Genomic DNA, 11816 nt, shown 5'->3' with positions numbered 1-11816 from the left:
ACCCAATTAAGCATTACACTTGTTTACAACAGGGTCCACCATGTTCAATTCATCAAAACATTTAGAGACGTACAAATAGACACTTCTATATAGACAAAGAACAGTACAGGAATTCATCATAATGGAGGTAAAAAGGGAAAAGAAACATATACAGTGAGGGGGAAAAGGGGGGGGCGGTGGGGGGGGATTCAGATTTTACGGGGGCCAGTTTCGAATTGCAGCCATCCGTAGGTGCCCTTTGAGAGCGGTTTTGAAGGAGTCAAGGGATTCGCATGTCTTAATGACTGTTGGTAGGGCGTTCCACATTTTGGTGGCATAGGAGCGAAAAGGAGCGAAAAGAATTTAGCCTACTTAGTGGAAGAACGAGCTTGTAGGTCTGCTATTTTTGAAAAATCGAAGAACGACTGACATAGAAACATAGCTTTTTCAGAAAACTGTCGGGATGTAGAAGACATTTTTAGAATCTGATCTCAGGTCAAAATGGGTTAATATAGCATAATTATATAGCCTTTTTGTGTTGCACTTGCATTGGTGATTTGATCTCATGTCACTGAACACCTACTGCAGGTCACACCAGAGCCGACTTAAGGCTTTAGGGTTAACAAGATAGCATCTCCCATTTTGCAGATGTTTTACTCAATTAGGCTTTACGAACACTGACACCTCCAGAAGACTAAAGAGTACATTCTCAGTCAGGATTTATTACTGCCTGAATTTAGTCCCACAACCAGCCCCCTCTATTTCTGCTCTCAGACCTACTCTGAGCTATTTTTTATTTTTTTTACAAGACATACCAAATAAATCAAAGTAAGTCTTGAATTCACTGCAGCCCTCTTGCCATGGGCACCAGCAGAAACGGTGTCCTCATGACCAGTGCCTCTCTGCCCGGCCCGTACAACAGCAGAAACCGTGTCCTCATGACCAGTGCCTCTCTGCCCGGCCCGTACAACAGCAGAAACCGTGTCCTCATGACCAGTGCCTCTCTGCCCGGCCCGTACAACAGCAGAAACGGTGTCCTCATGACCAGTGCCTCTCTGCCCGGCCCGTACAACAGCAGAAACCGTGTCCTCATGACCAGTGCCTCTCTGCCCGGCCCGTACAACAGCAGAAACCGTGTCCTCATGACCAGTGCCTCTCTGCCCGGCCCGTACAACAGCAGAAACCGTGTCCTCATGACCAGTGCCTCTCTGCCCGGCCCGTACAACAGCAGAAACCGTGTCCTCATGACCAGTGCCTCTCTGCCCGGCCCGTACAACAGCAGAAACCGTGTCCTCATGACCAGTGCCTCTCTGCCCGGCCCGTACAACAGCAGAAACCGTGTCCTCATGACCAGTGCCTCTCTGCCCGGCCCGTACAACAGCAGAAACCGTGTCCTCATGACCAGTGCCTCTCTGCCATGGGCAACAGCAGAAACCGTGTCCTCATGACCAGTGCCTCTCTGCCCGGCCCGTACAACAGCAGAAACCGTGTCCTCATGACCAGTGCCTCTCTGCCCGGCCCGTACATTTCTACAGTATGTGCACAAAGTCCACTTTCTTAAAGGGTAAAGTTGCTGAAGTGTACGACTGTACGTACTTGTTTTTTTTTTCAACTTTAGTAAGCATACAGTACATGACAACAGCAAGGTTACAGGGACACAAAGGCTTGTGTTGTCAAGCTGAGTCACAAAACACTTTGCCCTTTTCAGCATTCTTTTCTATTGATTTTCAAAACTAAAAGGTAAACTACATACATTCATAAAGAGCACCTACGGACGGCTGCAATTCGAAACTGGCCCCCATGAATTAAGTCTGAGTCCCCCCCCCCCCCCACCCCCCTTTTCCCCCATACTGTACTTGTTTGTCCCTTTTTACTCTTTATATAGTTTTTATAGAAATGTATATTTGTACGTCTCTAAATGTTGATTTGAAAATGGTGGACCCTGTTGAAAACAAGTGTGAGTGCTTAATCATGGTGTGTCCAACTTCCGGGTTTGATGATGATGTCACGCGCATACCCTCTATATCAACTTCTCTAAAGTGGTGGTAGTGTCATAATCTCAGATCCACAGTTAAACAGTAGGTGAATCGTCCACAATCCACCCATTTTGGACGGGAACCCCTTTTGGTGTTAGCATTATGTTATGCTTTAGCTATTGAAAAATAGCAGATCTACAAGCTCATAGCGCGCCACCGAGTGGCGCGCTACGAGCTTGTAGGTCTGCTATTTTTGAAAAATCGAAGAACGACTGACATAGAAACATAGCTTTTTCAGAAAACTGTCAGGATGTAGAAGACATTTTTAGAATCTGATCTCAGGTCAAAAACAGAGCAGCATACCTGTACAGTACAGTACATCGCACATGCTGTGCATCTGCATAATAAAAGTTGCTGAAAATCTAAGTGACAGGGCAATATCCTTTAGGGAACTCAGGTCATCTCTCCAATATGACCTCCCATTACTGGAAAAGGTTGTTGGTGGTGGTTGGCTGAAACTGTCCATCTCAATCATGTCTCTCTATTCTCCCCACAGGGTGTTCATCTCCAATCTGCAGAAGGAAATTGAAAAGCAGACGGGGTATCGCTCCTCTCGGAAACGGAGGTCAGAGTCCCAATATGACTACGAGGTGTACCACTCCCTTAATGAGGTAAGGTGTCGAGTGCATCCTCCCTCTAATCCATCGCTCCTTGTCCCACTAACTGTCACTGTCATATACAGTAGAAGAGTCCCACTCACTGTCACTGTCATATACAGTACTAGAAGCACAGACCACACCAGATGCTGGCTCAGGCACTTCACAACTTTAACCCATTTTGACCTGAGATCAGATTCTAAAAATGTCTTCTACATCCCGACAGTTTTCTGAAAAAGCTATGTTTCTATGTCAGTCGTTCTTCGATTTTTCAAAAATAGCAGACCTACAAGCTCGTAGCGCGCCACTCGGTGGCGCGCTATGAGCTTGTAGATCTGCTATTTTTCAATAGCTAAAGCATAACATAATGCTAACACCAAAGGGGGTTCCCGCCCAAAATGGGGTAAGGGTGTTTATATTCCCAGGCCGAGGAGGACTCTTTGAGATGTGCATTTGGCATTCAGGCTTTTTGAACATTAATGTCAGTTCCCGATGAAACAGCTTGAACCTTGCATTCCACACACAGATAGGGGGACCTATTGTAGGAAGCCCAACAAACCACTTCACTACCCAGCACTTTGAACCTCTCTTTCACTGTGGAAAGTGCGCGCACACACACACACACACACACACACACACACACACACACACACACACACACACACACACACACACACACACACACACACACACACACACACACACACACACACACACACAGTCACACACAGTCACACACACACAGCCTGTTAAGCGTCAAATAACAAGTCTGTCTGCATTCAATTGATTGGTGAAAAATGGGCCAAAAACAACAACAACTAAATTTGGTCAGTCTGTAAAATGTCCTGTCCTCAAGAGACCTTTCACTAACTGTGTTGCGTTCTCTCCTCAGATCCAGACCTGGATGTTTGAGATGAACCGGACCCATCCTCACCTAGTGGACATGTTCTCTATAGGGAGGTCCTATGAAGGGAGACCCCTCTATGTGCTTCAGGTAAAAATGGGTGGGGGATGTGTGTGTGTGTGTGTGTGTGTATGTGTGTGTGTGTGTGTGTTCGCGCGACATGTTCTCTATAGGGAGATCATATGAAGGGAGACCCCTCTATGTGCTTCAGGTAAAAATGGGTGGGGGATGTGTGTGTGTGTGCTCGCGTGCGTGCGTGGCACGACCCCATGCATTCCACACACAGATAGGGGGGGGGGCACAAACGCTACCCAGCACTTTCAACATATCTTCCACTGTGGAAAGTAAACACACACACACACACACACACACACACACACACACACACACACACACACACACACACACACACACACACACACACACACACACACACACACACACACACAAGCCTATATTGAGATGTGTCTGTAATGTCTGTGTGTGCCTCTGGCTGCGCTTGTGATTCACAGCACTAACATAATATGCACTCTCCTCCTGTCAGCTAGGAAAGAGAAGTCGCCCGCATAAGAAGGCTGTGTGGATAGACTGCGGCGTACACGCCAGGGAGTGGATAGGACCCGCCTTCTGCCAGTGGTTCGTCAAAGAGGTAGATCCACCTTGTTTGCTCAAGTCTTGTGCTATAGCGCATACACTACTGAAACGAAGTGGTTGAGTTTTTAAGACCATAATCACTGAACACATGTTGTTGCTGGGTCTCAACAAACATGAATTCTTTGCATCGCTGCACACAGCCTGAACAGTAATCAATCAAGCACTCTATCCTCTGCTATCTCTAAGGCAGGGGTCTTCAAGAAGGGGTCCAGGACCCCCAGGGGGTCCTCAGAGTTACTGCAGATAGGATAGCATGGCTATTCTGAGAGGAACATTGACCCCCCCCCCCCCCCTCTCTCTCTCTGTCTCTCATTAGCAGGCAACAGTGCAGCACTATCTCTCTCTCTCTGTTTCTGGCACAACAGCGCCACTTTTGCCCCTACTGCTACTCATAGTCACACATACATAGTCACATAGGTTAACACGGACATTGCTGTTCCTTGGAGTGGTTGCACCACTCAAAATAAAAAGAGCGAACCAGGTACAGAGCCACGTTTACTTAGTGTTGAGGGATTAAGTGGTTAAATATCTGAAATAAACAAAAAAAACATTGATTTACAACAACGCTGATGATAGTCAACGAAGCCAGCTATGACGTTGATGAAAAGGTTTAATCTGCAACACAGTTGTTTACAGAGTCCTTGCTTCATCTCTCTCTGCAGGGGCCCTTGGCCTGAAAAAACGTTGCAGACCCCTCTGCTCTAAGGTCTTTATATACAAGGGAACACATGTTTAAATTTAGATGTAATTCTCTACAGCCGTAAGCATCTTAACCCATTCAGGCCTGACGTCGGAAAAAAATAAAGTTCATAGCAAGTTCATAGCAAGTCATAGCAAGCTTGTAGATCTGCTATTTTTCAATAGCTAAAGTTTAACGTAACGCTTAAAACACCAAAAGGGGTTCCCGCCCAAAATGGGTTAACTATAAGAACCTCTGGGTAGAGCAGTACCAGGCCAAAGCTAATTGCAAATACATGTCTTTTGTTTAACCCATTTAGGCCCGACGTCGAAATTTAAAAAAATGGAAATCATGACAGTTTTCTGTCCTGTGTTTCTATGTCAGTGGTGCTAAACCTTTTTCATGTCAAGGAGCCCCAGAATGATATGTATTTTGGCCGCCGACCCCCATCTGATGTTGTTCCAACCGCTCGTTGGAAATCACTCAACGGCCCTGCCTACTACCACCTGTTTCGTGGTAAATTGCACATAATTCAGCAGTATGTTGCGTTATTGAAAAGGAGCGCTTCCAAACACTTAAAAATAGGATCTAGATAGGACATGAGTTAAAGGAGAATTCCATACTAAAAGGCTTTCTTACCTTTCTTTGTAGTTGTTACGTCCCCAACAAAGAGGTCCAGGTGTTATTTTATGCAAAAGCTCCTTATTGGCTATTTCCCCTACCATAAGCCCTAAATGAATTGCATTGAATGGGGCTATATTGTGCTAATTCGCTTATTTCCATCGCTCAAAATTATTATTTTTTTGTATACATCCTCTCTTCATAATGTAAATAATATCCCAAGCGGCACACTTTACTACTTATTTCGATGGAAATAAGCGAATTAGCACAACACCCCATAGCCCCATTCAATTCCCATGCAATTCATTGAGGGCTTATGGTAGGGGAAAGAGCCAATAAGGAGTTTTTGCACAAAAATACACCTGGACCTCTTTGGTGGGGACATAACGACTACAAAGAAAGGTAAGAAAGCCTTCTAGCATGGAATTCTCCTTTAAGTATCCTTAACACAATCCTTAACTCATGTTACAGGGAAGAAGAACCCCCCCCACTTGTACAACAATCCAATAGTGTTCAGACAGTTGGTTCTAAAAACATTCTTTTGTGAGACGTACTGGTCATACTGGTCTCACAAAAAGAATATTTTTAGAACCAACTGTGTACCAATTACTGTTTCTTTTCCCCACGCTACACCCATTAGTTAAAAATAAATATCCTGCAGCAAAATGTATTACAATAAGACTTATGACTTATTATTTTAACAATAAAGCAATTCAAAGTGATTTTACACATTAAAAGCATTAAAAGAAAGAAAAGCTAAAGAAACACATTATAAAAGGACATTTAAATACAACAAAAATAATTATGAAAGAGTGAGAGAATAGAAGATGGAAATAAACAAAAATGAATGATCAATAGCATCAATAATAGGCAGCAGCAGCAAACAAAAAAGTATTTTTGCTTATTTTGGGCGGGAACCCCTTTTGGTGTTAGCATTATGTTATGCTTTAGCTATTGAAAAATAGCAGATCTACAAGCTCATAGCGCGCCACTCGGTGGCGCGCTATGAGCTTGTAGATCTGCTATTGAAAAATCAAAGAACGACTGACATAGAAACATAGCTTTTTCAGAAAACTGTCAGGATGTAGAAGACATTTTTAGAATCTGATCTCAGGTCAAAATGGGTTAAAAGTACTGAGAGTTGTAGCAGACCTGACCTACAGTTTTCTTTGTTTGTTCCAGATATATGGTGTCTAAAAACTGATCGCTGCTTCTCCACGTTTAGCTTTGACTTTTGGTTCAGAAAGGAAAAAATAAACCTCTCCGATAAACTGAGAGGTTTGAATGAATCATAACTTAGCAGAATATCAGAAATGTATTTTGGCCCTGAACCATTCAGTGCTTTATAAAACCAACAATAGTATTCTAAGATAAATTAAATTCTTTGACACACGAGAAGCCAGACGCAAAGATCTGAAATTGGAGTGATATGATCAGGTTTCTGTCTGCAGCTATCGGATTGATTTCTTTAGGGAGACCTTTAAAGACACCATTACAGTATAAATTCAACAACACGTTTTTCCAAAACCTGCTGAGAACTAAGTCCTTTCATCCTTGACATATTCTCAAGGTGATAATAGGCTGACTTTGTAATCTGTCTGTCTGAATGCCGGTGGAATTACTACCCACAGGCTGACGGGCATGACAGACAAGAATGGGAGGAATGTAAGATCAGCAAGAGAAAAATACAAAGGTAGAGTGATAGCCTACAGTCAGTATTTATTAAATACAAATAATGTAATGACAATAGTACCACAGACGAAAAACAGTCTAAGTCCAAATTTCATTCTGACCCCTCCACGAAAAGGCCTCGTTGTCCTGACCCCTTATCTATCATTTAGGGGCGACTGTGGCTCAAGAGGTAGAGCAGGTCGTCCAATGATCCATGGGTCGGCGGTTCGAATCCCGGCTCCTCCTGTCTACATGTCGAAGTGTCCTTGGGCAAGACACTGAACCCCAAATTGCTCCCGATGTGCTGGTTGGTACCTTGCATGGCTTCCGCCGCAATCGGTGTATGAATGTGAGTGTGAATGGGTGAATTCACCCAAACTATGTAAAGCGCCTTGGATAAAGGCGCTATATAAATGCACCATTTACCATTTATACATTATGGATAAATAGTGTGGACTTAGACTGTTTTTCGTCTGTGGCATTCATTAAACAATCCATTCATGAGACCTTACTTGTACGGTCTCTCATGTAAACTCTCTTACAAAGTTACAATGGGAGTACACAGTAATGTAGTAACTCAGATTGGCCACTGGAGGTCAGGGTGCTTTGTCTGTTGAAAACCACCCTGGCTCATTAACCTTGGCCTCCTGTGTCTAGAGAAGGAATTAGTAGTATTACCTCCTCTCTCCAATCCTCCTTTATAGTCTGAGTATTAACTGTCGCCGTGTGTAATGAACTGTGGGGCTGACGAAACCCTTAGCAAGTTAGCACACATTTTAATGTGGTGGTAAAATCTGGTAACATTAATTTGTCAAGTTGGTTTACCCATTTTGGGGGCGGGAACCCCTTTTGGTGTTTTAAACATTGTTATAATTTAGCTATTGAAAAATAGCAGATCTACAAGCTCGTAGCGCGCCACTCGGTGGCGCGCTATGAGCTTGTAGGTCTGCTATTTTTGAAAAATCGTAAAAATGTGGCGCAAATCTTTGAATATGTATTATTTCAAAGTGAATGTTTTTAACTCAGGTCTAAATGGGTTAAGAGTGCCAGGTATTAACTGCCAGTGTTTTCAGCATTTTCACCTGTATTTGTTGTAAGATCCACTGCAGGTGTGATGTGTCCAGGATGTAAACAAATTATGTGGGAGTCAGAGGAAGTGTCTATTTTCACTGCGGAGATTGTTTTTCCCCACTTCCGGTTCCTGTGTTCCTGTATGTGTCTCCTAGGGTGCGTTCGGAAATGCGCCCTGAACGCACTGGTGTGCTCTCTTGTCGTTTGTTTATTCAGTGCACTCGGTGCGTTCGAAAATCCAGTGCGCTGCGCACCGGGTGTGCCGAGTGCCCGCACTGAGCGACCCTACCCTGAAGCTGGGGTTGTCTGGTGTCGGCGGTGTGAATGCGTCACAGCTGTGGTCGTTCGTAAATAAGGCACACTGTGACGTCACCGCCCACCACACTCAACAAACTGACCACATTCCCGGTGCGCATTTTCGAACGCACCCCTAGTCTCGCGTAGCCAGACAACTATTCCACAATCTGGAACTACAGCCCCCATGAGCTGAGTAACATAATGCTATATAGAGTCTGGACCTATAGCCCCCATGAGCTGAGTAACAGAATGCTATATAGAGTCTGGACCTATAGCCCCCATGAGCTGAGTAACAGAATGCTATATAGAGTCTGGACCTACAGCCCCATGAGCTGAGTAACAGAATGCTATATAGAGTCTGGGACTATAGCCCCATGAGCTGAGTAACAGAATGCTATATAGAGTCTGGGACTATAGCCCCCATGAGCTGAGTAACAGAATGCTATATAGAGTCTGGGACTATAGCCCCCATGAGCTGAGTAACAGAATGCTATATAGAGTCTGGACCTATAGCCCCCATGAGCTGAGTAACAGAATGCTATATAGAGTCTGGACCTATAGCCCCCATGAGCTGAGTAACAGAATGCTACATAGAGTCTGGAACTATAGCCCCCATGAGCTGAGTAAGGAATGCTATATAGAGTCTGGACCTACAGCCCCCATGAGCTGAGTAACAGAATGCTATATAGAGTCTGGACCTATAGCCCCCATGAGCTGAGTAAGGAATGCTATATAGAGTCTGGACCTACAGCCCCCATGAGCTGAGTAACAGAATGCTATATAGAGTCTGGACCTATAGCCCCCCATGAGCTGAGTAACAGAATGCTATATAGAGTCTGGACCTACAGCCCCCATGAGCTGAGTAACAGAATGCTATATAGAGTCTGGACCTATAGCCCCCATGAGCTGAGTAACAGAATGCTATATAGAGTCTGGACCTATAGCCCCATGAGCTGAGTAACAGAATGCTATATAGAGTCTGGACCTACAGCCCCCATGAGCTGAGTAACAGAATGCTATATAGAGTCTGGACCTATAGCCCCCATGAGCTGAGTAACAGAATGCTATATAGAGTCTGGACCTATAGCCCCCATGAGCTGAGTAACAGAATGCTATATAGAGTCTGGACCTATAGCCCCCCATGAGCTGAGTAACAGAATGCTATATAGAGTCTGGACCTACAGCCCCCATGAGCTGAGTAACAGAATGCTATATAGAGTCTGGACCTATAGCCCCCATGAGCTGAGTAACAGAATGCTATATAGAGTCTGGACCTATAGCCCCATGAGCTGAGTAACAGAATGCTATATAGAGTCTGGACCTACAGCCCCCATGAGCTGAGTAACAGAATGCTATATAGAGTCTGGACCTACAGCCCCATGAGCTGAGTAACAGAATGCTATATAGAGTCTGGACCTATAGCCCCCATGAGCTGAGTAACAGAATGCTATATAGAGTCTGGACCTACAGCCCCCATGAGCTGAGTAACAGAATGCTATATAGAGTCTGGACCTATAGCCCCCATGAGCTGAGTAACAGAATGCTATATAGAGTCTGGACCTATAGCCCCCATGAGCTGAGTAACAGAATGCTATATAGAGTCTGGACCTATAGCCCCCATGAGCTGAGTAACAGAATGCTATATAGAGTCTGGACCTATAGCCCCCATGAGCTGAGTAACAGAATGCTATATAGAGTCTGGACCTATAGCCCCCATGAGCTGAGTAACAGAATGCTATATAGAGTCTGGACCTATAGCCCCATGAGCTGAGTAACAGAATGCTATATAGAGTCTGGACCTACAGCCCCCATGAGCTGAGTAACAGAATGCTATATAGAGTCTGGACCTACAGCCCCATGAGCTGAGTAACAGAATGCTATATAGAGTCTGGACCTATAGCCCCCATGAGCTGAGTAACAGAATGCTATATAGAGTCTGGACCTACAGCCCCCATGAGCTGAGTAACAGAATGCTATATAGAGTCTGGACCTATAGCCCCATGAGCTGAGTAACAGAATGCTATATAGAGTCTGGGACTATAGCCCCCATGAGCTGAGTAACAGAATGCTATATAGAGTCTGGACCTATAGCCCCATGAGCTGAGTAACAGAATGCTATATAGAGTCTGGGACTATAGCCCCCATGAGCTGAGTAACAGAATGCTATATAGAGTCTGGGACTATAGCCCCCATGAGCTGAGTAACAGAATGCTATATAGAGTCTGGGACTATAGCCCCCATGAGCTGAGTAACAGAATGCTATATAGAGTCTGGACCTACAGCCCCATGAGCTGAGTAACGGAAGCTGCCATTTCCGTTCACGAAAACATATTTTAAAATATCTTTAGAGCTTATTATTATAGCAACAAGCTATATATGCTTAGATGTTTTCTATTGATATTAGGATAAATGTGCGCAACTGTAAAGACCAAACAGAAGTGGCGAGGAGGCTCCACTTCCGCTTTATAGTTTACTCATGACAGCTCTTCCGTTGGCCCAGACTGTATGATGAAGCGTTTGGAAATCGCGGAGGTCTGGTAATGCGAGACTATGGGCTCCATTTTCGTCACCGCTAAACCTCTTATCCCTAAACTTCTTTGCCTTTTTTTTACTATTTTGCAAAACATTTCTGAATAGTTAAAATGGCCAGTCTACAAGCTCACAACATGTCAATGTAGATTGGCTAGTTGAACTATTCAAAAAAGATTTTCAAAATAGTAAAAAAGGCAAAGAAGTTTAGGGATAAGGGGTTTAGCGGTCACGAAAATGGAGCCCTATGTGTCTCCTAGTCCTAACAACCGAGGATCATTCAGACGTTGGCGACAAGCGCCCTCTAGTGTTTACACTGGAAAACACAAAATCTCGCTTTCTCGGCTATGGCAGTTTGGCACCCAGGACTTGACTCCCAAAGATGTGAAATTACTGTTGGATTGCAGTTTGAATGAGTACATTGTGTAATCTTACTGTTGTAGGCCCTCAACTCATATCAGTACGACTCCGTGATGAGGAGACTAATGAACCAACTTAACTTCTACATCATGTGTAATCTTACTGTCGTAGGCCCTCAACTCATACCAATACAACCCTGAGATGAGAAGACTAATGAACCAACTGAACTTCTACATCATGTGTAATCTTACTGTCGTAGGCCCTCAACTCATACCAATACAACCCTGAGATGAGAAGACTAATGAACCAACTGAACTTCTACATCATGCCCGTCTTCAATGTGGACGGTTACCACTTCAGCTGGACCACAGTACGGTAACTTTATCTTCACTATATTCACATCATTTAACCCCCTTATA

The 11816-nt window shown here is 44.3% G+C and overlaps 1 protein-coding gene across 1 annotated transcript in view; it reads left to right on the top strand.

Moving 5' to 3' along the window:
- cpa6 (carboxypeptidase A6) overlaps window positions 1-11816 on the top strand; it is a 32640-nt gene that overhangs the window by 15335 nt on the left and 5489 nt on the right. Inside the window, exons 4-8 of the mRNA XM_079489565.1 lie at window positions 2512-2626; window positions 3504-3571; window positions 3693-3726; window positions 4060-4164; window positions 11657-11767. Coding sequence (XP_079345691.1) covers window positions 2512-2626; window positions 3504-3571; window positions 3693-3726; window positions 4060-4164; window positions 11657-11767 — 433 coding nt within the window. The remainder of the gene's footprint in view (window positions 1-2511; window positions 2627-3503; window positions 3572-3692; window positions 3727-4059; window positions 4165-11656; window positions 11768-11816) is intronic.

The sequence above is a fragment of the Electrona antarctica genome (genome assembly GCF_951216825.1).
Source record: "Electrona antarctica genome assembly, chromosome: 20".
In the NCBI taxonomy this organism is placed as follows: domain Eukaryota; kingdom Metazoa; phylum Chordata; class Actinopteri; order Myctophiformes; family Myctophidae; genus Electrona; species Electrona antarctica.
This window is presented reverse-complemented; position numbering and strand designations above follow the sequence as displayed.